The 27,506-nt window shown below is 36.5% G+C and overlaps 1 protein-coding gene across 2 annotated transcripts in view; it reads left to right on the forward strand.

Annotated features, from left to right (window-relative positions):
- Positions 1-27,506, forward strand: part of ZFPM2 (zinc finger protein, FOG family member 2) — a 468,869-nt gene that overhangs the window by 115,315 nt on the left and 326,048 nt on the right. For both annotated transcript variants that reach the window (XM_019467882.2, XM_053896114.1), the window contains one exon: positions 4,797-4,898. In XM_019467882.2, coding sequence (XP_019323427.1) covers positions 4,797-4,898 — 102 coding nt within the window. The remainder of the gene's footprint in view (positions 1-4,796; positions 4,899-27,506) is intronic.

Below are 27,506 nucleotides of genomic sequence, written 5' to 3' on the forward strand. Positions count from 1 at the left end.
TGGGACTCCAAATTTATTTTAATATATTAATAAAGAATGGTTTATTTCATCTCTCTTCAATAAAGATAAACATTTACAGATTCAGGGGAATTCTTTTAACTTCTGATTTTCATGATTATTGTGATTCCTCCACAATATAGTCTTCGAAACATCCCTTTTTCCCACTATACTTCTCATTATTTTTCCTTCCAAATATGTAATTTACCAAATAAAATATTTCAAAGTAGACTTAACTATAGTCTCACAAAAGTTTTTGGGCAAGAATGTCTGAGACATGAGTCAGATTGTGGTTATAGAACAAGTAAGGGGGGACCCAAAGACCAGATGTCTGAGAAAAAAACATGTTCATGGAAACCCAATAAATATATGTTGGTTATTGTATTTGTGTCACATGATCATATCAACCCCCTACTTAAATATTTCATTGACTTCAATGTGAAGAACTTCAGAATTAATTGTACTAGGTTCTCCATTGGTCAATGTCATTTTACGCTTCTGGTCTCTGAATTTCTGTATCTTATGTGTTTTCATTTGGAATTATTCATGGATTACCCTGATTATGGTTTTTTATCAGTGGTTACTTCTCTTATGCATATTACCTGACTCCTTTACTAGATTATATGGTCCTTAAGGGAAAGTATATATCTCATTGTATCTTCAGAAATATGCACTATAAATGTTCACAATTGAGTAAATTTTGCATGGCATCCCGAGTTTCCAGCAATTCAAATGTAATAGCAAAATTCAGAAAGATTTACTCCTTTGTGTGGCCATCAGGATGATATAGTTAATATCTGCATATGGAACTTAATTTATCCAAATGGTTCTACCCAGAATTCTACTATCTGAGCCCTTGGATATGTAATTTTTTTGGGGGGGGATATATAATTTTTAACAGCATGTCCCATGCTTGCTTGGGTATGTCTTGCTCTGGGATTATTCAGCTATTCCAGGTATGCATGGTTCTCTACTCAACTGGTGGGGGTGGAGTATAGGAGAGGCAAGAAAGGATATTTTGGAAAGAATGCTAGACAGGCAGTTAGAAGACTCAGATTTAATTCCTAACCTTGTATAAACTGCTGTTTGTGGTGGCCTTTATGATGCCTCTTCATGCTCCCCTATAATCCTGCTTCTTACTTGTTGAGGAGAGGATATCTACTAAAAGCTGCTTCCATCAGTCACCCCTGTGATGACTGGGAAACACTTAATTGGTCCAGCATGTGAAGGTTTGGGAGGGGTGACTGATGCAGAAATAAATACAGTGGCTCTAAGATCATACATAAGTTACCCTATCTGTGCATCGATTTTGTAATCAGTAAATTTCTCTAATTTGGGTCAGATCATCTCCAGAGTCCTCCCCCAACCCCCGACCTTGCTCAGATTTCCTTGTTTCAAGATTCATAAGACATGAGAAAAGTGCTTAGAAGAAACGGACACCGTTTAAAGTTATAGGTTGCATTCTTTACTCTTCACTGTTGGGGAAGACATTTTCCTTTGTAAATTCCCCTGCGGTATTCCCCTGAGTTAAACCTCCACTCAGTCTGTGGGCTCCAGTGTCCATGAAAAATAAAGTGTTGTAAAGGTCATATTTCCCCCAATTGGGTCTGGTATCCTAGAGGTACCAGAAGATTAAGGTGCTACATGGATTATTGTATTAAGTAGCATTGAATCATTTGGTGAGAAGGTTTTCAAGCTTTTTGTATTCTTTGTGGATCAGTGAAAATGTTTCATCTTCATATTACTGTGACTTAAATAACTTGTTACTCTTCCTTTCTATCACAGGGAAATGAGACCAGAGACTCAGAGTCTAAATAAACACAATATCTAGAAGTTAGTAATGTTACCTTTATTTTTATTGTATTTATGTTCATTATTACCTTCTATTAGGAGCATCTAATCCTGATTTTTCTTTTATAGCAGTGATAAAATTTTCATTAAAAAATATGTTTGTATGTTATAAAAAGTGAGTCTGCTTTTTTTAAGTTTTTATTTAAATTCTAATTTGTTAACATATAATGTAATAATTAGTTTCAGGAGTAGAAATTAGTGATTCATTACTTAACATATAACACCCAGTGCTCAATAAGTGACTCTGTTTAAAGAAAGCTTACTACGCATGACTGGACAAAAAACTATGAACATAATTACATAAGGAGGTTCGGAAGAAATTGAGTACTTCAGTAAGGGTCCCAGAAGGAAACTGATAACTTGGCCAGTGGGTTTTGCTAAAGAGAGTTTGGTGAAGAGACAGTGTACAAGGTATGGAGGCGGTTAAGGAAACCAAACCAACAAGGGATGGGGAGCACCGATGGCTGGCAACAGTGAGAAGCTGTTAGCTCTCCTGATCTGAAGAGTCATGGGAAGTGATAGTACTGCGGGAGTGTGGGAGAAGCATATGAGCCGCTTAAGAGTGCCCACGTACAACACAGCCATTGCTCCCAACTGGAGACCCTAAAAAAGATGGGGTTGGAGGACATGTACCTGTCTTCTCTCTTCCTGCTCCCTGATCGTCTCATCTTGTAAGTGCCTCCCATTGATTGAACCCGCCCAGGAATAAGAGAATAAAGCAGCCCCAGTGATGGGGTCCACAGAATTCTGCCTCATGGGGCACAAAGTACAAAGTAGGACATAGAGGGAAGAGAGTCAATTGAGGCCATCAGGAAGGGGCAAGCCGAGAATAACTAGCTCATAGAAAGTATCAGGGTTTTCTGCCAGAGCTAATCCTTAATGAGTCCAGTTATGCCAGTCTGCTACCTGCATAGCTTTAGTTCAATACTCATATATATGTGGGCATACTTTTCAAAGTACTTAACAACTGGTACAACTTGGGCTCTGACAGATCAGAGCAGATGCCATAAACCTCTTGCTGAATAGACGTAAACCCCTAGTCTGTGGATTAGGGGAGATAGGAGGGGGCACACTAGACAGGGGCTGGGGCAGGGAGGGTTGGGCTGAGGGGCACTTGGTTCAGGGTTCACAGCATTTGAAAATATTAAAAGGCTGTACAGCCTACTTGTCTATGCAGGCTGAGAACCATCCCTCTTTGCGTCTGAGAAGTGAGAGCAGAACTCTTCCACTGATCTTGTAAGATAATTGGTTGATGTGTCCATGTTCTTCTATGTGACCTGTAAAAAGGAGCACAGATTAAAAGTCTTATCTTACTCCTGAGTCTTTGTACCTTTCTTATGGCACTTGGACCTTGTCTTGCACTCTCATTATTTGTGAACTTACTCTCTTAAATGGGTTTTATGCTCCTTCCAAAAAAGTATTGTATTTTTCCATATATATCCTGCTATATCTACTACAGTTCCTTAAACATGGTAAATGCTCAGTATCTATTATTTTATGGAAATAATTCCCTTGCTATTCATTGTAGTCATCCTGAAAAGAAGAGAGAACTCAACTTTCAAAGATCCTTCAATTCCAAACATGGGTTTGGCAGTGTGGGGGTATCTTTTTTATTCTTTGTCACCCACCAGAGCCAATGATCCTGTGCTATGGAAATGGTGACAACAGAGTTGTCACTGGGTTTCTGCATTCTCTCTACCTTTATTCCACTTTTTAAAAATGATTCATTTTGTGAAGCTATATATGGAAATGAAATACAAAATTTATGGAGTTTGACGTTCAAAACTCATCAACATCACATTAATGTCTTTGCAATAAGAATTGCTTCCTGAAAATTTTGTTATTTCTGTGTTACTTGTAAAGATGTTGAGAATTCAATGTATTTTTTGTTATAATCATATAAAAACTTAAGTACTATTATAGATTTGGACAACTATGTGGAAAATACTTTAGAGAAAGCCTAGATGGGCAAGCAATTTAATTTAAAATTTTTAGCATTATTAGATTCAACATTTAATTGCCATGTTTTTGGTATCCATTTTGTAACGAATTTGGTATGACATCGCATTTTCTTGTTATTCGGTTTTCTGATCTCTATTACCATTTATAGTAGGTATATTTTGCAATATTTTTGTGTGTACCATGTTACCATGGATTACTTTCCTATAAAGGAGTTGCTTTATTACTTAAAGTGAAGGTTCTTATAAATTAGACCTCTTGATATGCACTTGCCTTGTTAACATATGCTCTTTGCCATAACTATACTCTCGCTCAAAAAATATAACATTTTTTTTTCTTATGTGGAAAAGAAAACATGAAACTGTGTGAACTCCCTTCACTTCTCAAGTATAGCTTTATAGTTTCTTGCATTGTGAAGACTTGAGTCACTGGCTCATCTCATATGCTAATTATTTATGGCCTTTTTATACCCATTTAAAAAATAGGTTTTAGCAAGCTAAAAGCTGGGGGCGGGGAGGGGGGGACGGAATCTTCAAAATAATCTAAATTCGGCCCCAAACCTAAATATGTCTTACCCTAAGCCAGTTAATTGCTTTGTTTTTGTTTTGCTGCGCCTTGCCTTTATAAAAATTATTATTTGGAAATACAAGAGTTAAGGTTTTTCATATTAAAAGTGGTAATTACACACTGCTTTTTAAATTTTATTCTTATATAAAATATTAATAACACTGAATTTTTTACAGAAATGTTTTTGTTTATAGCAGTTAACTTTATGTATTCATGTATTGATGACTAATGCTGATTTTCTTTACTATAAATCCACAGTAGATATCAAAATGATTAATCATGGTCATTTTCTCTGCATAATGACAAATATATGTAACCAACATATGCTTAGACATACTCTAAGGACATCCCTTTACCGGATCTGAATGTCAAATAGAGAGCTTTAACTATTTCCCCTTTTCTCTCTGTGTTGGTGTTTTCAGGTGATGATGAAGGAGTCCAGGAGACAGCAGAATCAGATGGGGACACACAGTCAGAAAAGCCAGGCCAGCCTGGAGTTGAGACAGATGATTGGGATGGACCAGGTAGGACAGAAAATTTAAAATTCAACCGGTTGTTGCTACTATCAGGAATTCACTTTTTCCTCTTAAATTTTAATTAGGTTGTAAAACTGTTACAATCTCAGCTCATGTATGTATGTATGTATATACATGTATACGTATATATAATAAATATATATATACGTATATATATATATATTTGTGTGTGTGAATGGAGGTTACATGGGAGTTTAAGTAAACATTATTTAAAGAAGATTTTTATCTTTCTGTTAAATGAACTAGAAAAAGCAGTGTTTCTTCTGCTTAAAATCTCCATTTTTTTCTCACTCCACAGTCACATAAAAATTACTTCATTCTACTTGCCTTTTTGGGTTTCTTTTGAACAAAAATCTTGATGCTATATCTACATTCAATTTGGGAATAATTTTAACACATTTAAACAAGTAACAGTAATACTATAAAGAAATATTTTTAATTTAGTCATATTGTAAATTGTAGATTAAATCTCAATATATATTTAGAAGTTTAGAAAATATCAACGGATACTCCTATTTGATTCAAGGTTTTGGCAACATTTTCATCTTTATGAATGAAAATTTAATTTGATTTTAAAAATCCTGATATTTAATCATGTCAAGAAAAAAAATGATGAAAATACTCCTAAACACCAACATAATTTTATGTAAATATATACAGTTCATAAGAACTCACTAAAAAAAAACTCTTTATATTTGGTGCCAAGTAATTTACAATTGATGGTATATTCATAAATGGAGACTATTATGTCATAGGACTTAAAGATATAAGCGAGGTTTTGAAATAGTTTTAGCCATAATTTCTAAAGCAGTAACATTTTTCATTAAGAAAGATCCCTATATTTCAATCACATTTTCACCCTTGCATGACTTTGCAAATTGCTCTCTGCTGTGCGTGAAGAAGAGAAGGACTCCAGTGGTAATTTTCTGAAACCAGCAGCTGGAAAATATAATGCAAACAAAAATGAAGATGCAGTATAGCTGATTATTATGATGTCATTTCTAATGTTATTCATGATACACACAAATGTTTGTATTCTGTATACATACAACATAATGGTTATACAAGATTTTGGATCAAAATGTGTTATATTTAAAGTGCCATTATACCACTTTTTAAGGGTTTGGAAGAAGTTGTAGACTTCTGGCATTTTCCCCTTATAGCATAATGTTTCTGTCTTCTCGGTAGAGGAAAGAATTCCTTGGATTAAAATTTAAAAAATCTTTGGAAAATTTCATTTTTTTTTTTTCTTGAGGATTACATTTAATTTCAAAAGGATAGATGAAGTTTGTATTGTGCTGTTTTTTATTCATGGAATTAGGCATATGTGTGCTGCTTAGAGTTTTTACATTTAAAATTAATTAGATTTAATGGCCTTTTGGATATGCCTACTTACAGAGTGTACATTCTGGCTGCTCTTTCGATGGTGGAAACTTGGAGGGGGCAGATTTTCTTCTTTCTGATGGTCTGGGGCCCACTGTATTCCCTGTGGCTTGGGAGTATGTAAGCACATTCACGCAGTGGTAAATTATTAAACACATGGGCATATCCAATGCCGCCTTTTTCGGGAAGCTTTTCCGGAAGTAAACTTGTCTTATTAACTTAGAGACAGAGAGAGAGGAGCAAGGTAAAGAATGATGTGTCATCCAGGATGAGCTGTTTCACTGTTGAGTTAAATTTCTTTTATGTATCTGATTTAATGAAATTATTATTTAGTTGTTGTAGTGAACATGTTTATGCTCTTTTCTTTGGCACACTTGAATATGTAAAAACTTTAGGGGCGCCTGGGTGGCTCAGTTGGTTGAGCATCCAACTTCAGCTCAGGTCATGATCTCACGGTTTGTGAATTCAAGCCCTGCTTTGGGCTGTGTGCTGACAACTCAGAGCCTGGAGCCTGCTTCTGATTCTTTGTCTTCCTCTCTCTCTGCCCCTCAGCCGCTTGTGCTGTGTTGTTCTCTGTCTCTTTCAAAAATAAATAAACGTTAAAAAAATAAAAAAAAAAACTTTAAAGGAAAAAGGTATGTATCTAAGCAGATGTACCTATAAGAAAGTTCTTTTGTTTGTTTGTTGCAAAATTGATAACAGATTTTTCCCTTCAGGTATTTTACCAAAAAAGAGGGGGTTAATTATTTTGAAACCCCTAAATTAATGAAGTTGATTCATAACAAAAGGATATCTGTTGGATATGCATTTTAAGGTAGAAACTTCATTACTTTTCCTTCAATCAGGACAAAGTATAGGGGATGTTTTTGCACTTTCGCTATCGTATAATAGCGATTATATCAATATTTCACCCCGATTTTTATTATTTGCAAAACGGTGTTGGTACTTTCCAAGTGTATAAAGGGGAGAAAATTGTCCAAGTTTTAGTGATGGTTTCCAAACAGTTAGAAATTGCGTTCTGTATTCTAAGGTTCAAATTCTGGATTTGCCACTTATTTGCTGGGTAATTTTTGTCAAGTTGCTTGCTTTCTCTGTTCCTGTATTGCCATTTGTAAAATGTAGAAAATGACATTCACACTTCATAGGGATTCTGTGAGAATTAGGTCCTACACATAAAATATTACTGATCATTATAAAGGCTTTTGAGTTGTCGAGTCTTGAAGCAGAACCATTTAAAATTCTCAGCATTTTTTTTAAAGCCCGGTAATATATCTGATACAACTTTAAAAATACTAAGCATCTAGTTTTGAATTTAACTGCAAATAATTGGTCAAGACGTGATGACCAATGAATTGGTCATGAGCCAGGTGCGATTTTAAGGTCTCCTAATTTTAAAATCCTCCCACCCAGTCCTCGATATCAACCTAAGATAGACAGCTTTCTCTAAATAAAAATAGAGCAGAATCAAAAGACAAGGAAAATGATCTAAAGAATGAGAGGCATAGAGCTGACATCATTTAAGATGGATCAGGATTTATATATATATATTTTTAAAGAGTTTGATTGAAGTCCACTCCACAACCTTTCCCGATGGCTCACTTCAGTAATGTATCAACTCTTCTGAAGTGTTCTATTTTTATCATATGCAAATCCCCCAGTGCCAATTTTTTGTTCCCTTACTTGTTATTCAACTAAAAGGTACATTTAGTAATTGCTCACACCTTTGTTAACTCTTACGATTAGGAACCTACATAGTCTTTAGAAAAATTATCTTACATTTGTAAACATTTCTGTGGTGAAATTTTTTAATGTTTAAATATTTGTGACTCTTAAATATTCTTCACATTTTTATGAATCTTTCTCTGTTGGAAGGGAGAGCTAGACCCACACTAAGCTTATAAGGTTCAGGCCAATGTAAACGTCATTACCTCATTATTTCCATATCTCAAGGAACTGTTTTTAAGTTTTACTTTTCTTTCTTGCTCTTAAAAAAAGTTACCCTGATACTACCTTGCTGAGAACCTAATTGATATGATACTTGGTATCTACTGTCTCCTCATCTGCATTTGCCTGTACTTCATATATCATTTCTCTCTCCTTTCTAAATAAATACTCTTCTTCCTGTCATCACCCTTGTAAGTACTTCAGTTTACCAATAGTCTTATACATTTAATTATTCAATAAATAATTATTATGCACTCATAATCATGAAAGGTGTAGGGAGAAGTCCAAAGGTATAGTATGATGCCATCCATATTTCTTTTGGATGCCATTTCTCTTCTTTAATCTTTTAAAATTATTTGTGCATTGTGTTTAGGTGACTGATGCAACTAATATTTAAACATGTGAACCTAGAAAGTAGAGAATGGTTTCAACTACGGAAGAAACTGAACAAATTCTAGAGTCAGATCTGTGTTTGAGTTCACATGCTGACACTTAACAGTCTTGTGACCTTAGGCATATGAAATAGCCCAGGCCTTGGTTTGCTTACCTTTAAAGTGGGAATAATAATAGCTACCTTGAAACATTGTTATGTGGATGAAATTTGAAAGAAATGATGTGTAGAAAGTGTCCAGCGGACAGCTTGGGAGAGGGTGGGATTTGCTTGATGTTAATGGTCTTCTCTTACCGTAGAACCTCTCACACCAACCAACAGTTAGAATATGGAGCTTATTTTGAAATAGGATTTACATCTCTGGCTCTCTCTTATTTTAAGAAATCTTTAGAACCACAATCTATGGCCAAAGTCTTGGGTTCTGACTTCTGTATTTAGATTCAGAAGGAGACTCAGGGGAGAAAATTCAGATAAATCACTATAAATTCATCATCTACCTCTATGAAATGAGCACCTGAAAAGTCACATCTTCTATCAACTCTAAGAATACCAGTTCTCTAGTTTACATAGTTAAAAACATGGTTACCTCTTTTGCACTTGGGAATAGTGAATAATCTGATTTCTCTGGTTTAATATTGAATGTATCTAAGTCCTACCTTTAGGCTTACAACTACCATAATTGAAATTTCCAGGAGCTTTAGTAAATGAACATATCACACTATTCAAATTGTGCAAATAATGTATCTCAAGAAATATGTATCAATAAAAGTATACACAGATACAATTTTGATCAAGCAGTCCCTTAGATTCTTTGACACACCCTTGTCAAGAAAAACATGCGCTTTTATTTTCGTATTTACATGTTAAGTGCTTGAGATGTTTCAGTAAAAATAAAGTACAGGGGCGCCTGGGTGGCTTAGTTGGTTGAGCATTTGGCTTTGGCTCAGGTCATTATCTCATGGTTTGTGGGTTCAAGTCAGGCTCTGTGCTAACATCTCAGAGTCTGCAGCCTGCTTCGGATTCTGTGTCTCCCTCTCTCTGTACCCCTCCCCTGCTTGTGCTCTGTCTCTTTGCCTCTCAAAAATACATAAATGTTACAAAAACTTTTTAAAAATAAAGTAGAAAATCACGCCTTGTATTGAAGATTTGATGAATTACTAGAATAAAATTTGGAATTTTTTTTTTGTATTATATATTACAGAACAGTACAACTTGCTCCTAGATTGTTAAATAGAAATCTGAGTTTCCATAGAAGGAAACTTATTTTGGGGGTAGTATAATGAGTGGGGAAGAAATAAAAATATTTCTTCCATTTATATCTTGGCCCTGCCACTCATGAATTTTGTGACTTTGAGTAAGTTAATAACTCAAGGCCTCAGTTTCTTTGTTTATAAAATGGGGCTCATAATAATCACTACCTCATTAATGAAATTTTCTGTGTCAAACACGGAGCTCGAGGCTTCATAGTACTCAATAAATAGGTCTAATATTACTTTTCATATAATTTCGGCAATTGTGCCATAGTAGCCATTACAATGCCTTACAGACGATGTGCCTTCATTTAACATCTGCATGGTGAATTCACTCTGCAAAATCATTTTGCTATGTGAAAGTCATCATCAGATTATATTAACTATGTTCTATTTAACTGGGCTGAAAATGTGATGGAGTTAAGGAAATTTTAATGCAAGTATGTTTTGAAGAGTAAATGTCTAGCATAAAATCAGATTGTGTACTTGTTGCATCTGTGCATCAAATCTGTACGCCGAATTGATCACCAAATCTGTAAATAAGTTGCCTCATCCAATTGCTGTTCAGCATGTAGATGATGGGGTTAGTTCTGCTTTGTGCCTTGAACCCAGAAGATGGGAGTGTTTTGCATAAAGTGGAATGGTAGCTGGAAGACCTCTGGGAGATAGAAGCACACACTAATGATACAGGGTTTTTGGTTTTTTTTTTTTTCCCCTTTCTCTTTACTAGTCCAAAGAAGGGCTTGGAGATTACAGTTCTGATTTCGTTTCCTTTTTGATTGGGAAAATGTGGTAGATATAAGATCTGGGAAATGCCATTTGAAGTAAATTAACAGAAACCTATGAAACATAGTTAACCATAGATATAGTCTGACAGTAAGAAGAATATTGTGAGAAGCGGAGGAAATCGTAGAATGACTGTGTATTACGCTGACAGTGAATTGGTATTATCTCTGCTATCAGATAATGCAGTTATCATTAATTTTCACATTTGCATTTCAATCTTTGGAAGGAAATGACTCTTGCCGGATGAAGATAAGAGCTCTGTACCACTATAATGAACCATCATTTTATCCCAATGCTTTGTGTCCGTATGAAAATGAGGCAGGGAGGGGTGTGTGTGTGTGTGTGTGTGTGTGTGTGTGTGTGTGTGCGCGCGCGTGCATGCGCGGGCATGTGGGGAGGAGAGTCAGAAGCACAGTATAACAAAGTGTCAAAAATTGCTACAGACTTTTGAGCCCCTTATGAAACAAGAGGGGGTCAAAATAAATCTTCTGTAATGTGGTTAAGTGGATATCGGATTAAAAGATGAAAGCTTTACTCTTTGCAGAACAGAATGCCACATAAACTCAGTAAAAAAGTTCCTTTTATCTTATTTCTTTACTCCGGTTTTCACTCTCATGTAGAATTAGGGCACACATAAACCCAACCAAAAAAAAAAAGTAGGTTGGAGGCAAAGTACTTATGATTATTGTTTGGAAAGATATATCTTTGAGTTATAACATACTGCATAAAATATATCCTTAATCCAGTGGCCTTCAATCCAGTGGTTTTACATCCTCACTCTATGGAAACAAACTACAAATTGTAGATGAAGCATTTGAATGTTGTTGACTTTACTAGAACACCAGTCAGTGAGCCCTGTACAAATCAAAGGTCTAGGCCCTACATCAAAAGTTTTATTATTAAACATGCTTTTGTATATTTTTAGTTTAAACATAAAGCTTGTATTGCTGCTTCACAGTTTGCCTACTTTGATTAGCTACTCCCCCCTCAGTTGTGTTCATAACAGGACTTTTATTATTATGCTCTTTCCTGCTGAGACGTAATTCAGCTTAGAATTCTCTTCCACAAAGCACTCCAGGAAGATACTGCCAGCCAGTGGGAATTGACATATAAGAGAACCCTTTGCTATCCCTTTTATAACCACTTTCATTAAAACATATGCATTAAATATTTGGGGACAAGGATTTTTGGTATTGGTTCTTTTTCTTGACTCAGCATTTTGCTCGGAAAAAAATACCTAAAAACATTGGCTCTCATATCCGGAGAATTGAAAGAAAGAAAAACTAAACCTTACAGTTATTTGGTGTTATTTTGTCTGAGTCAGAAAAGGACTTAATTGGGCTCAGAAGAATAAGTAAAGACCAGCACAGGGATGTGCATTAGAGGTAGTTGGAAAATGAGAGCAAGTGTATACAGACACATATACTTGCTACAAATGGGCCACAAATTTAGAACTAGATTACTGGAAGACTAATTACAAGGATAATATTGATTGATGACACAAGATGAAATAAGTTGGTTAGTTGGGCAAAAGTTTATTTATTCAACTGTATATTGAGTGTCAAATACATGCAATGCTCTGTGCTAGACTCTGGGACATGTGTCAGTACATAAGTAGGGTGGTCTCTACCTCAGAGAATTTTTATTTTTTTAAACAATTATTTTTAATGCTTATTTATTTTGGAGAGAGAGAGAGAGAGAGCACCAGAGTGTGAGCAGGTGAGGGTCTGAGAGAGGGAGACAGAATCTGAAGCAGGCTTCAGGCTCTGAGCTGTCAGCACAGAGCCTGACGTGGGGCTCCAACGCACAAGATCATGACCTGAGCCGAAGTCTGATGCTTAACCGACTGAGCCACCAAGGCACCCTCTACTTCAGAGACTCTGTGCTCTCCCAGAAACTGCAAGTTGTAATAATAATGATTTTTTGAGTGCTTACTGCATATGTGGTGGCTGTTGTACAGAAGAAATATAAATGATACCATAAACCATATTGTGAGACGTGGAAATCAGTAATGACTTATCTGAGGAACAAATATTTTAACTTAATTTGTTTTTATTTGTAATTTTTATATTTTAATATGCAAAGTTTCAAATATACATAAAATAAGAGGGAAGTATATGATAGATCCCCATGTACTATTACCCAGCTTCAATTATTATCAAATTTTACCAATCTGGTTCCATCAGTTTTCTTTTTCTTTCTTTCTTTCTTTCTTTCTTTCTTTCTTTCTTTCTTTCTTTCAAAGAATCACAGAAGTCATGATGTTTTACCCATATGTGCTTTGGTATGCCTCTGTAATAAATAAGGACTTTTATTTAAAACATAACCACAAATAATAGCATTATCATGCACAAAAGTAAATCTTAATATTATATAAAACTCAAATTCATCTTCAAATTTTCTCATTTGTCTCAAGAAATGTCTTTATGTTTGTTTTTTTCAAACCAGGATTTGAAGAAGGTCCACATACTAGTTGATACAATTCTCACGTCTTTAGAATTGATAGTAGTCTTTCTTTCCTCAACTCCTCCCTCCCATTTAGTTGCTAGAGAAACCAGTGTGTTTATCCTGGAATATTGTTCACATTCTAAATTAGGTAGATTACATGCTAGCAGTGTTGTGTAACATGCTCCTCTATCCCCTCATCTGTTATAAATTGGTAGTTAAATCTAGATCCTTGAATATATTCAGATTCAATACTACAGGCAATAAGACTACATATACATCGCTGGGTACTTTCTATTGCTTCGTGTCGGTGTATATTACATAAAGATGAGATGTCCCACCTGTAGTTATATTACAGTGTATCAGAGGGTTCACCTGTTTTCAGCTTGATCCATCCATTATGAAATTTCCCATTCAACTTCTCACCTGATGATTATTATGAGGTTCCATTATATCATTAGGGCTTGCACAATTGTGATTTTTACATTTTATCCTCCCTTCTGTATTATTAGCTGATATTATTATCTTCTGGAGGTTTTTCCAACATCCACTGTTTGCGCCTAAATTCTGTTCTTAAAGGGAAGGGAGGATATGTGCTTAATTCTTTCTCATTCTTTACCAATTTCAGAATAAAGAATAGAGAGAGTGTTATAAGATGAGGCTCTTAAAGGAAAAGCTCAGTGATTCAGGGCCTTGTAGTCCACAATACCGTTATTGAATTTAACTTCAAGATCACTCTGAAGACATGTTCTACATATAAGCCACATGCTCATATTTGCATTAAATATAAACTGCTCTGACTGCTCTGTGGAGAATGGATAGAAGAAAGTCAATAAAAATGCAAGAGTGTTATCAAGAGATGAAAGTGTTTATAGAGAGTGCTGGATATATGTGAGGGTGTGATTGAAAGTGGCTTGCTCAACTTCAAATATTTCATTCCCATTCACTGAGGTAAGGAAAACCGAAGGACAAGCATGTTTAGGGGGAAAGATAAGTTGGATTTTTTTTTAATGTTTCTTTATTTTTGAAAGAGAGAGTGAGACAGAGAGGGAGCGGGGGAGGGCCAGAGAGAGGGAGACACAGAATCTGAAGCAAGCTCCAGGCTCTGAGCTGTCAGCACAGAGCCCGATACGGGGCTCGAACCACGAACCGTGAAAACATGACCTGAGCCGAAGTCGGATGCCTAACTGACTGAGCCACCCAGGTGCCCCAAGCTGGATTTTTAATATGTCATTTGCAGGTTTCGCGAGACATCCAAGGGGAGCTGTTGAGTAGAACGTTGGTCATATAGGCCAGGAGCTTGGTGAGAGGTCTGGTCTAGAGATAGAAATTGGAAAGTCAGCAACGTATGCATGCTGGTGGAATTCATGGGAGTAGATGAAATTGCCTGGGGTGGGAATAAATATAAGAAGGCTTGGACATGAATCTTGAAAAACTCCTATGTCTCACTGGAGGATAGGGAAAGAAGTGTCATCAAAGGAGACTGATAAGGAGTAGCCAGACAAGATGGAGAAAACCAGGAGAATGTAATCGTTTTTAAGGAGGACGGACTCACGCCTGGGTTAACTGCTGCGGAGAGGTCAAGACGGAGATTTAAAGACTCTCCTTGAGTTTAGCGCCATGCAGATATTAGTGATTTTAACTAGAATTATTTCAGTAGAGCTCCGGTAGCAGAAACCAGACTGTGGTAAGTTGTAGTGGGAGGGAAGGGTGAACAAATGGACTCAGCTATTGCAAACAACTATTCTTGAGTGTTCTTAGTAAATAAAGATATATTTGGGTTTCTGTGAAACTGTTTATTGAAAAATTATTACTGTTTAACTCTTATTTTTACCTAAGAATCTTTCAAGCTCCGAATTTAAGAATATGCGTTCGGAGAAATTTATGTTCCCACATTAACCTATTCTGAATCCACTGTCTGTTAACTTATAGATTGTTTTAGTGTTTTATTTTTTTGCGTGACCCTACCATATCTTCAGACTTTACAGTATACATTTTTGTCATTTCTTTTAAATTTTGTGGTTTCAACTTTTATCCCCTAGTAACCAGTTTACCAAGTAGCTTATGTGGTTTTTTTTGAGGTTCATCACTTTTAATGTAATTGATACGTTAAATTTAATAATAAATTTAATAATAATATATAATAAATTTAATGTATTCTAAATTTGATATGGGTTAGAAACATGCTTTCCATTCTTTCCAGTATACACACTGGTAACAGCCAATATTCTGTTGTTTTAGTCAGGAGCACGTTTGGACCCCGGGAATTATTCTGTCTTCATAATAAACTCCTACACTTGCTTGTGAGATTGATACTGGGAGCTTGCAACTTATTCACTCATGAATATAACTTGCATAAGCTTGCCTGATCTTGTTCTTCTTCCCTTGCACCTTTGTAGACCCAGGCCCACATTGAATTAATTTAATTAGTTCAAACATTTATTGAAAGAATAGCTGTGCCAGACTCTAAAGATAAAAGGATCACTTGGACTCAGACTGCCTTCCAAAAGCTCATAGTACATAGCAGCAGACAGATAAATGATGAGATAATTAAAATACGTTGCTGTTGATTCCACTGTAGAGCCATGAACAGTGTGCAGTGGTAGCAAAGGGAGAGGAAGGTCATCTATTGGAAAGCGGTGGTGAGATGATGGCCAAGGGATCAGTTTTCACAGAAGGAGAAGGGAAGCAGGTGCTGGTGGTGAGGCTTAGTGCTGATGAGTAACACACATAATAATGATCCCTTCAAGTGTTCCCAAGGGCAGAGTGATAAATTCACATTGGAGACGCTCTGAGTTTTTATTCATACATAGAAAGTGTTTGGTTTTGCATGTGTGGTGAACTTGCTGCCATTTTGCCTGTCTAGAAGCTTCCTCTTTCCAGTTAGACCTGCCCATCCTGCCATTGTTACCTTAGACGCCATGATGTTTCTTGTCACTCTGAGGGATGGAGGGGCTCTCTGAAACACAACAGAAGCTATAATATCTTCACCTGACAGATGGGAATCCAGACTTAGACAAGAGGCTATCTTTTGAAGATCTGTTACCTCTATGAACTTTTAAAACAACAATGAAAGAGTTTGGTAAAAATTCAGCAATGTGGGGCGCCTGGGTGGCTCAGTCGGTGAAGCATCCAACTCTTGGTTTCAGCTCAGATCACAATCTCGCGGTTTGTGGGTTCCAGTCCTGCATTGGCTCTGCGCTGAGAGTGTGGAGCCCGCTTGGGATTCTCTCTCACCCTCTCTTTCTCTCTGCCCCTCCCCTGCTCATCCTCTCTCTCTCTCTCTCTCTCTCTCTCTCTCTCTCTCTCTCTGTCTCTGTCAAAATAAATAAATAAACCTAAAAAAAAAATCAGCAATGAAATCCATAAAGAAACCTAACTGTAATTTAGGTGGTTGCCTGGAAATCAAAGCAAAGCAGAGTCTGTAGTGGTCTAACTGGCCTTGCCTTCTATTTGGAAATGGGGTTAGCTCTTGGAAGTTCTTAGAGAGTTTGGGGGGAAGAAGAAAGGAAGGCTCAGGAGGGAGAACCTGAGCTTCTTGCAAATAGTGGAGTCCTTCTTGGCAGCTTTCCTGTGGCCCTTAGTTTAGGGTAACATAAAAGAAAATCTCAAAGTGCTGCATGTTTTAAAAAAAAGCTTTCTTATTCAATACATTGTCACATAGAGGAAAGTAATGAAAATAACATGTTGGGTGTTAAACCTAAGTTTACATTTGGGTAAATATACAGAGAATCAAAGACTGTTGGTTGTTGTTTTTTTTTTTTTTCTTCGAGTTTTCAGGGCAGAAACTCTTGAGGGAACAAGAAGCATCACATTCATTTCACCCGACACCTTGTGTAAAATCAATCACGGGCCTTCCTGATTGAATGGAATTTTGACAGGTTCTTTGGATTTTCCCTCCTGTTAACCTTTTTCATGTTAATTAATTAATTAATTAATTCAAGATAATTAAATATAATAAAAAGGAAGGTAGGGATTTTATTATTTATTACGTACATATTGTTTATAGGAATACAAATAATTAATATGAAAGTCAAGACTGATACATTTTTGAACACTGTGTTAATAATGTATGGGGCGTCCAGGGTGGCTCAGTCCATTCAGCATCCATCTTTGGCTCAGGTCATGATCTCGCCGTTCATGAGTTCCAGTCCCACATCGGGCTCTGTGCTGACGGCTCGGAGCCTGGAGCCTGCTTCAGATTCTGTGTCTTCCTCTCTCTCTCTGCTTCTCCCTTCCTCATACTCTGTCTGTCTCTGTCTCTCATAAATAAATAAATGTTAAAAAAAACTTAAATAATGTAAAATAAAACAAAAAGAACAAATGCATGAGCGTATTCTAATAGGGATGGAAACATGGTATGTCTTATAGAACCAAATAGAATGTAAGCCAGACAGAGAATATCAAGGTGACTGTGTATCTGAGATTGACAGCACTTATTTTCAGTGTTTTTAATAAGCCGTGCATTATTTAACTTTATGGTATCTCAATATGTTTTCTATAAAAAGGCAAATACAAGCAACCTTAAAGAAAAGAGGAAAGAAGAAAACATTTTCTGTCATCACAGTATTTGCTCTCTGTTTCCTCTACCCATTTTTTCTTTTAAATTAGATGTTTCCCAAGATTACCGTCTTCTTCAGTCAACTGAAAAAAAATTTTTTAATGTTTATTTATTTTCGAGAGAGAGAGCGCGTGAGCAAGGGAGGGACAAAGGGAGGGGGAGACAGAAGATCCAAAGGAGGCTCTGCACTGACAGCACAGAGCCCGACATGGGGCTCAAACTCAAAAACAATGAGATCATGACCTGAGGCAAAGTTGGATGCTTAAGTAACTGAGCCACCCAGGAGCCCCACCCTGAAAATTGAATAAAAGGAAGACATTTGGTATATAAACAAGAATTACTGTAATGTGACTAATGCAATAGTGGTTAGATAAGGTGATAAATGAAATAAAATTTTAAAAAATTCATGCCTGCCATGTTTACTGTTGTAGCCGGACAGAGTAAGTTTACTTAAAATTACTTTCTCTTTGTAAAAGAAGTCACTTGAGTGGTCCTTCTTAATTATGGGAATATCGGGGAAATGAGAACCAGGGTCTTTTCAGACCTTTTTGTCACTTTGCCATGAACACCCTCTGTCTTGGAGATCTCACAGCTCTGGAGAGAGGTGGTTGGGACAAGATGGAGGACTGATTTGCGTACGTATTGCTTCCTGTGGGGCAGTCAACCAGATTTCACTGCTCGTTCTGCTGCCATGACAGAACACCACAGGTTGGTTGGCTTAAACAGCTGAAGTTTATTTTTCTTCATGGTTCTGAAGGCTGGAGGTCCAAGATCAAAGTGCCCACAGGGTTGGTTTCTGGTGAGACTTCTCTTCTTGGCTTGTAGATTAGATGGCCACTGTGTCACTCTGTCCTTACAGGGCTTTTCCTCTGTGTGTGCATACTCCTGATGTCTCTTCCTCTTCTTTTACAGACATCAGTCCTATTGAATTAGGGCTCCAGCCTCATGGCCTTACTTAAGCCTTATTGACTCTGTAAAGGTTCTGTCTCTCAATACAGTCACTTTGGGAGTTAGAGCTTCAACCTATAATCGTGGAAGGAACACAGTTCAGTCAATACCAGGTTGGATTAACCAAAGTCAGCTAGCAGGGAAAGTATACCAAGGACAGGTTTCTGGAAAACAAGCAAAGCCGGGACTCAACAGTAAGGGCTTAGGTTTTACTTGTTTTAAGAAAAACAAGGACTTGTTTTCCTCACTCTTTGTTCTTAAATCTGGAACTCCTTGTGTGACCAGACAATGTGTCCTAGGGTCCTGCTCTGGGGAAGAATGGCTGATCTGAGATGTGAGTGTGAACTAAGTAAACTGAACCCTGAAGCCTAAGGCGGGGGGCAGTGGGGGGGCACTGTGGCAGAGTGTACAAGAGATGAGCCCACTTGGCTATCACCTTGGTAGAGAAGGAGATTCCATTGTCCTGTGCATTGATGGTTTTCAGTAATGACACCAAGGAATCAAGAGCAAAACAGGGGTTCCAGTAGCTTAACTGATCATATTGGAATTTTGAAGTGGGGCTCGCTCTTGGGGTGGGGATTCTTAGAGAACTGGGGAGGAGGGATAAAGAAAAAGGTCTCAAGAGGGAGAGGCTTAACATCTCGGTAACCGAAATTTTACCCCAAGCTGATGAATGAGGGTAACATAAGTCATTGAAGAATATGAAGCGAGCCCAGAAAAAGAGACCTGTGTCTTTGCTTTGGGAGGCCACTTAAGGCCTCTTTACTTTGTGAGCATAGAGACATTTCAGAGATATAAAAAGAGAAGAAGAGAAAAGATATTCTAGCATTCCAAGCAGAGTAAAACCCTACTCGGCATTAATATGGAGGGTGAACTGTGGTTAGAAGTGAGACAGGGACCGACATTAGACATCTGGGCAATAGCCCACTGTAGTAGTTCTGATCAGGACACAGTAGAGACTTGGGCAAAATCAAAGTCGTTGACATTGTTCGTAAGTATTTGTGGTCACTGTGAAGATGGGTTGGAAGTGGTGAAGGAGGAAGGAAGGTTTCCTCACCCAAATCCCAAGCACAGGAAAGCAGTGATCTGGAAGTGATGCTGGGGAGCAAGCCAGAAACAGCTTGATTGTGGAGTCTCTGCTCTCATCCTTGTCACTCACACACACACACGCACGCACGCCCACGCCCACACCCACTCATATGCACACGTACACACATGCATACATACACACAGTTTTTTGAGCAGTGTGAAAGCAAGAGTTTTCTAATGGTGGCATGAACAAAAATGAACCTTTATTTTTAGTCTGTAAGGACAAATAAAATGCTTTTTATTCATTATAAAAAATATTTTAACTATTGTAAGTTATTAGATTTAACAATTATGCTTACATTTTAGATTACATTTGAAGAGAAGTGTGAGATTTTAAGAAGCATTCAGTTACACATCATGCATTTTTGTCACATTTTTGACATATTAGTGTGTATTAAAGTAAAAAATTGTTTGATTTTTAAAGAACAAGTGGATATTTTTGAAAAGTACAAATTGTTCATTAAAAATCTTAATTACAATTATGTGGCAAAATTAATTTCCTATAAAATAGGCTTTTCTGTCTGGAAAAATGGAATTGAATTATTTTAAGAACTCCTATAACTTAAGGCTAACATTTCATGCTAATAATTAATGATTTATATATAGTAGATTATTTTAGCACATTTAAAAATTAAAGAAGAGGTTGTTAACTCAGCTTTCTGGATTTTACTCTTTTTTTTTTTTTTTTTTACTTTTAGAGGTAAACATAATAAAATGAAAAAAATAGTTATCAAGTATTTTAATAAAGTAGAATGAAGATGGAATTATATATAACTATTACAGAATGCATGAAATACCTCAACTATGGTTTAAAAGCACATGAAATTAATAATACTTCTGATTCCCTTTGGGTATTTAATATTATTAAATTTATATAATTCAAGACAGTTCCTCCATTGGGCTCATTGACATTCATCTTAAGAAATCCTAAAACAAAGAATTAAAATACTGGTAAAAGTAAAATCAGAAAATAAGATGACCTAAAGTATTTCTTTTCCAGAGTGCTCTTCTCTTACACTAATAAAAATCAAAACTACTACCTAGAATTAATGTTGAAATGATAAAAGTCTGTTCTGAGCAATATTTTCCTCTCCTGTGAACTTTTTAGTTTCCTCCTTTGCATTCGCATCTCTGGTACCTAATATTTATTGAGAGTTTACTGTGTGCCAGTTACTGGTATAGGCACAAAGAATATAAAAGCAAACAGATTCTCATAGTTTTCCCTCATGACAACTCTAGGAATATTATTTCTCTCTTGACTAATAAGAAAGCTGAGGCACAGGAATGTTAGGTATGTTGTCTAAGGTCACAAAGCAAACAATCATGAAATTGAAATGAAGCAGCTTCACTCCAGAAATTGTGCTAATCATCGCATCCTCTTTATTTTCCATATAATTCCTCCTTTTTGATTAAGGCACCTGTTGTTTGCTACCATATTTTGATATCCTTTCATCTAACTGGGGGTCTGTCTTTTTCCTTTGCTAAAATACAAACAAGGAAAATATGCTTTATTTTTCCATTAAAACCTTTTATTAAGTTTAATTTGTGTATGCACATATATATATGGATATATATATATGGACATATATATATATATGGACATATATATATATGGATATATATGGACCCATATATATATATATGGATATATATGGACATATATATATGGATAAATATATGGATATATAATGTGTATTTGTGTGTGAATTTGAAGGCTTCCTTTCTAGTGTAAAACTTTTTGGTTACTAGGTGTAATTCCACCATTTATCTGGCTTTGTCCTGGAAAACACATAATAATCGTCACAGCCACGATTCAATAGCCAGTAGAGTCAATTGAGCCCTTTGACTCTACTCACTGTGCTTCATTTTACAGCTGAGGAATTGAGGCTTCAAAACCTTAATAACATAGTGGGGGAATGACTCAGCCAGGACTCCCATTGAGAGTGGCAATCTTAATGCTGGCGACAGCCCTCCAGAGAACACTCCTTTTTGTAAGCACTACAAGAGTGATTTTATTTATTATCTCCTTTAATTCTGACAACATGCCTGATAGGTTACCCCTGTGTTATAGGTGAAGATGTGAAGTCGTAAGTAGTTAGGTTGCTTACCTAGTCTTCTGTTGCTAGTAAAGTCAAACCTATAGGGAGGGTGGTGGAGTAATGGAGACACAATCGGAGATGAAAAGTGCTCTCAAATTTTGCTTTAACAGCTTAACAGCTCAGTCCGTTTGAACAAATTACTTGCCCCAGATCATCTTCTTGCCCCTCAACTTTCTCATCTGTAAAATAGGAGTGCTGTGTACCTGATTCACAGGGTTTTGTGAACATTACATGAATGAAGCACTGAGAAGAGTGTCTGGCACAGCATTAAGTACTATAGAAGTGATGGGAGCATGACATCATCGTGATTTTATAGCCAGATTTTCTCATGTCTTAAATCTTGCTTCAACCTCATGTCATTTTCCTCCATTAGATTTCCAGAGAAATACTGAGTGATTTTGTATCTATTTTGTTTAGAAAATCAGGGTCTTTCCTAGAATTCAACATCCTTGATTAGAATAGAACTTTCAGGAGCACCTGGGTGGCTCAGTCGGTTAAGTGTTTGGCTCAGGTCATGATCTCATGGTTCATGGGCTCGAGTCCTGAGTCAGGGTCTGTGCTGATGGTTTGGAGGCGGGAGCCTGCTTTAATCCTCTGTCTCCCTTTCTCTCTGACCCTTCCCTGTTTGAGGTCTGTCTCTCTCTCTCTCTCTCTCTCTCAAAAATAAAATGAACATTATAAAAAATTAGAATATAACTTCCAACAGAACTTGAAGTGCTAAAAACTATTTTAGGTTTTTAAAGAGTTACTTAAAAAAGCCTTTTGTCCAATCTCATTCCACAAAGGACTTGGGGTGGCTTATAAAAAACATAAAATATAAAATCATAGAATAAAGTATTAAAGTAGATAGAAGAAAATATGGATGGGAAATCAATAGAAGTAGGGACACTGTAAATTACATGGCCATCCCAACCTGAGAATCTAATATAGTTGCTGGAAAAGGGCCCCAAATCCCCACTTCTCTCCTGGGCTTTCTTCTCTGTACTGTTCTCTGGTTTTTGGAGGGCCTTACAGTTTTTCAAACTTGCCTTCTCCCCTTTTCTTTTTGGGACTTACTTCACAGACTTCCTTGGACATTCTTACTGAGCTGCTCTCGTGAGATCTCTATTCTCAATCGGTTTTGTATATTTCCATCTTAAGGCCCATCCAGAACTGCTCAGTTCACTCTCTGAAGAAGAAATAAGGAAGGGCAAAATGTTACCAAATCCTTCCTTTTGTGTTTTCAAAAAGTCACAGCGTTGGCTACTTTCTGTTGTATAGGCTTTTATAAAAATTCCTTTTTAAAGAAAAAAATCAAATACATGCTTATCATTATTTTAATGAAACCTCCACTGAGTAAATGAATTCCATAAAAGTGGAAAAAATAAAACTTGTGTTGAATGATGGATGATACTGGTATTCAATAGAAAGTTCTTAAAAATAGACCAAACGCAGGAGACGTTTTTGCTGTTTTCAATTTGTAAGAAAATGATTTCATTAGAGGGGAAAAGAGAGAGAGGAAACCATCAGTCGGAATGTTGGAGAATGCAGGCTCATGAGGAGACCAGCAGAGAAGACAAACTAAGTGTACAGATGCAGATTAGGCCTCAGAAGATGAGGGCGTAAAAGGGATTTAATGGTGGGGTGGATTATAGAAATCCATGTAACAATGTTAAATAATTATAGTTCCAGCCGAGATCAAAGCAGTGCTGATTGAACGCCCTCAAGCTGTTAACACGAAGTGTCTTGAAGGGGGGAAAAAAAAGCCTGCCTCAGAGATTGGTCATCCGGGGCAAACAATATTGTGATCCATAGAGGTTCCAGCTCTACTGAAGATACCATTTTGGGGGAGGAAAGCTGGAGGAGGGCACGTGTAAGGGAATTCTTCCTCTGGAGCTCCATATTAAAAGGGACTTTTGGTGCTATTTGTAATTGGGTTGAAAATGCTCAAAAATATGTATATGGTTAACCCTTTCTTTTGGAGGGTGGAGAAAAGACATTTACTGAACCACATCACAGATATCAGTGGGAAATTCTGTAATTGAATTACCTACCATTCTTTATTTTTCTCTTTGAGGAAAATTTTCCTTTCATCGCATATACCAGAGGGATATCAACTGTAGGTAAGGGTGACTGAAAAACAACTTGTTTGTGGAAGACACATTTATCTGCAGAAGCAGCAAAAATATCTTGACTTTTAGAGGCCGAAAAAAAGTGAGCCTACATCCGTACATGTGGATTTGTTTGATTTTGTAATGTCCCCAAGACATTATAAAAGAATGAAACATTATTATAAAACAGAATTATAAAACAATGGAAATTAGTTAAAAAATGAGATGGCCAATTAACTTAGCCCCAATCACAAGTGTTTTGGACTAATTTAGTGTAGAACTATATAACTACATCTATATCTATCTGTACATTATATGCTAAAGGAAAAAGGGAAGCGTAGTTTCTATGCATCTTTATTTATAGATGCCTCTTTATTTACTTTTCAAAAAATAAAATTGTTTCTTATTTTTAAGTCACTAAAAATGCAAAGCCAACAAATACTAAAGCTGTATTTGTAGAAATTATACTTCTATATTTTATATTATCCATTTAAAATATATATTTGATACACCTAGTTGAACTATATAGTTGACATAAAGAGTTGAATTATACAGTTGAAAAGCTAACTATTTGCAAATGCTTTTTTGTGACACTGGATACAGCGGTTGGAATTTCACTTGGGGAGGTTTAAAATAGATGCTTCAGGAAGGCATTTGGCATTTCTATTGCAATGGCAGTTTTAAGATTTGGGATGTGTGGGATTGAGCTAGCCACCTCGTTTTGAATTTTAAAAACCTTTGTATTAGGAAATAAAATATTGATCCAAATATTTGATTATAAATATTTATGCATTGCTTAATAAGTTGGTAGTGACTTCTTAAAGGAAAATTGCTTTGGGATAGACAAAGTCTGAATAAAAGTATTACAATAATTTAATAAAATTTTTTCTAATTCAAGTACATTTGCATAAACATTCAGGCAAGGGTGTTTTAAGAATGAAGACTTTTTGCTGTATGTCTTCTTTTGTAGGAAATAGCCAATATTAGAGACAATGCCTCATTAAATATGTGTGATGAATGGTTTAACTTCATGGCTTTCTTAGGTAGAGGTTTTATGATATTACATTTAATTCGTAATATTTTAATATGAATGCATTTTCTTTGCCAAACTAATTTCTATTTTTATGAGAGTACAGATGTGTTAGCTATAACATCTTTTCTCATCTGTAGAAAACATCATTTCTCATCTGTAAAACATTATTTTAAAATCATATTCATGTGTTATTGGAGAAAATGGTAAGAAATTATAGGATTAAACCCTTTTAATGAATGCATATTGAATACTCTCAAAACTGTTTAAAACAACAATAAAAATATAAATTAAGACAATTTCTATAAGCTATCAGCTAATTATTAGTCAATTTTATGGTTTCCTACACATTTTTATGTTTTGGATGTCAGTAATGTTCTAAAGCTGGTCTTATATATTTAACCAATGAATAATTTGGTTACTTTATTTCCATTTCTTTTCATTGTGCCTTTCTATTTACATATACACAAAACTCTTTTTCTCATTATTATTTTCATAGGCTTTTTTACACCGCGGAAGGTTTATAAAACACAGAAGGAGTTCATCATCTGACCAGGTTACCCATACTGAAATGTCATTACTTTAGATTGTAACTAATTTTTTTGTTGTTGCCTTTTAAAGTGATATCATTTTACCCTACATATAATTACATACTTGAAAATAAATGCCAAATGAAATTATTTTTTTAAGTTGCCTTATACTTTTACTTGGAGGAAGTTTTTTGTTCTAAGAGTACAGGAGACCACATGGCTATTGATGAGTCCAGCATCAAACAAAAATTCTGAAATTATAATAGGATAGAAAAAGAAAAGCCTAGAATGTTTATCCGTACAAAAACTGGGTTCAAATCCTGGCTCAATGTTCCATTACTTATTAGTTGAATGACTTTAGAAAATTTCCTACCAGCTCTGAATTTTGGTTTCCTCATGGAAATGGTGCCTACCTCAAAGATGTGCCGTGCACATTAAACAGGTCAGGTGATACGCTATTTCCTCCCAACCATGATGCAGGTGTGGTTAGATGGAGAACTGCAGGAGACACTATCCGACACCTTTACCATTGTTTTAAACATTTTTTTTAATTTTTTTTTTTTTTATTTTACTTTTGAGAGAGAGAGAGACAGAGGTCGAGAGGCGAAGGGCCAGAGAGAGAGGGAGACACAGAATCCGAAGCAGGCTCCAGGCTCCGAGCTGTCAGCACAGAGCCCGACGCGGGCTCGAACTCACGAACCGGGAGAAGGTGACCTGAGCCGAAGTCAGAGGCTTAACCGACTGAGCCACCCAGGTGCCCCTCTGACACCTTTACCATTAAAGACAGATGACAGCAAGTTTGGGCAGAGAACTCTGACCTTAAGCCTGATGATTCCCAAATATATTCTTCATCCTTAAAGAACTCTTTTGCCAACGTGAAAAATAAGAATCTTGGCATGAGAGTGATTTTTGCTAAGTTACTTCATGCCTCTCATCCTCAATTTTCTCATAGCAAATGGGGATAATAAAGCTACAATTTATATCAAAGCATGGCTTAAATAAAAGGAAGCCTGATTTGTATATGCCCCCCACATAGAAGGACTCCATTCTTGAATTACTGTTGTTTTTATTATCATCCCAAAGACTACTGGTTCTCACTGGCTTTTAAAAAATGTTAAGCCCATGGGGTGCACGGGTGGCTTAGTCGGTTAAGTGTCCAACTCCCGATTTCTTCTTAGGTCGTGACCCCAGGATTGTGGGATCGAGTTCCATGTTGGGCTCCATGCTGAACGTGGAGTCTACTTCAGATTCTCTCCTCCCTCTCTGTCCCCCCTTCCTCTCAAATAAAAAATAAATAAATAAAATAAAAAATGTTAAGTCCAGTGGGTTAGTAAATTATTTACTGAACTTCTGTATGTGTAATGGGAATTCCAACTGAGCAGTGAGAATAGCTTGGTCAGCAAAATAGAAACAATTGCTAGTTTCATGGATCTTGCTCTCCACTATGAATTGCTTACAGTCCATTGACTCACCATCAAATATATCAAGACATTTTATTTTTTAAACTTTTTTAATACTTATTATTTATTTTTGAGAGAGAGAGTGTGTGTGTGTGAGCAGGGGAGGGGCAGAGAGACAGGGAGACAGAAAATCTGAAGCAGGCTCCAGGCTCTGAGCTGTCAGCACAGAGCCTGACGCAGGGCTTGAACCCATGAACCATGAGATCATGCCCTGAGCCAAAGTTGACCTCTTAACCGACTGAGACACCCAGGCGTCCCTCAAGACATTTTAGAAACAGTGTTGATTTTAATGGTTGCAAAAGCAGTACACTTAATCTCTGAAGGACCATATGGTTTCCTGGAAGGAAAAGGTAGTTTGGCCATCTGCCCAACCTCAGTGTTTTAAACTTCGCTCATTTTATTACTACTCTCAATACCTTCTTAAGGGAGAATCTCTCATTTCCTCATCACCACTTGTGTCTTCACCATCTCTCAGATCCCTTATCTCATTGCTCTTTGTTGGGCTGTCTTATCACTACCCACTGCTCCATCTAGACCACAGCTTTATCTTCTTTGTTCAACACACCATACTTACTCTTCTCGTGCCCAGA

This window comes from Panthera pardus, unplaced genomic scaffold, assembly GCF_024362965.1.
Source record: "Panthera pardus isolate Hobbes unplaced genomic scaffold, ASM2436296v1 HiC_scaffold_7, whole genome shotgun sequence".
NCBI lineage: Eukaryota > Metazoa > Chordata > Mammalia > Carnivora > Felidae > Panthera > Panthera pardus.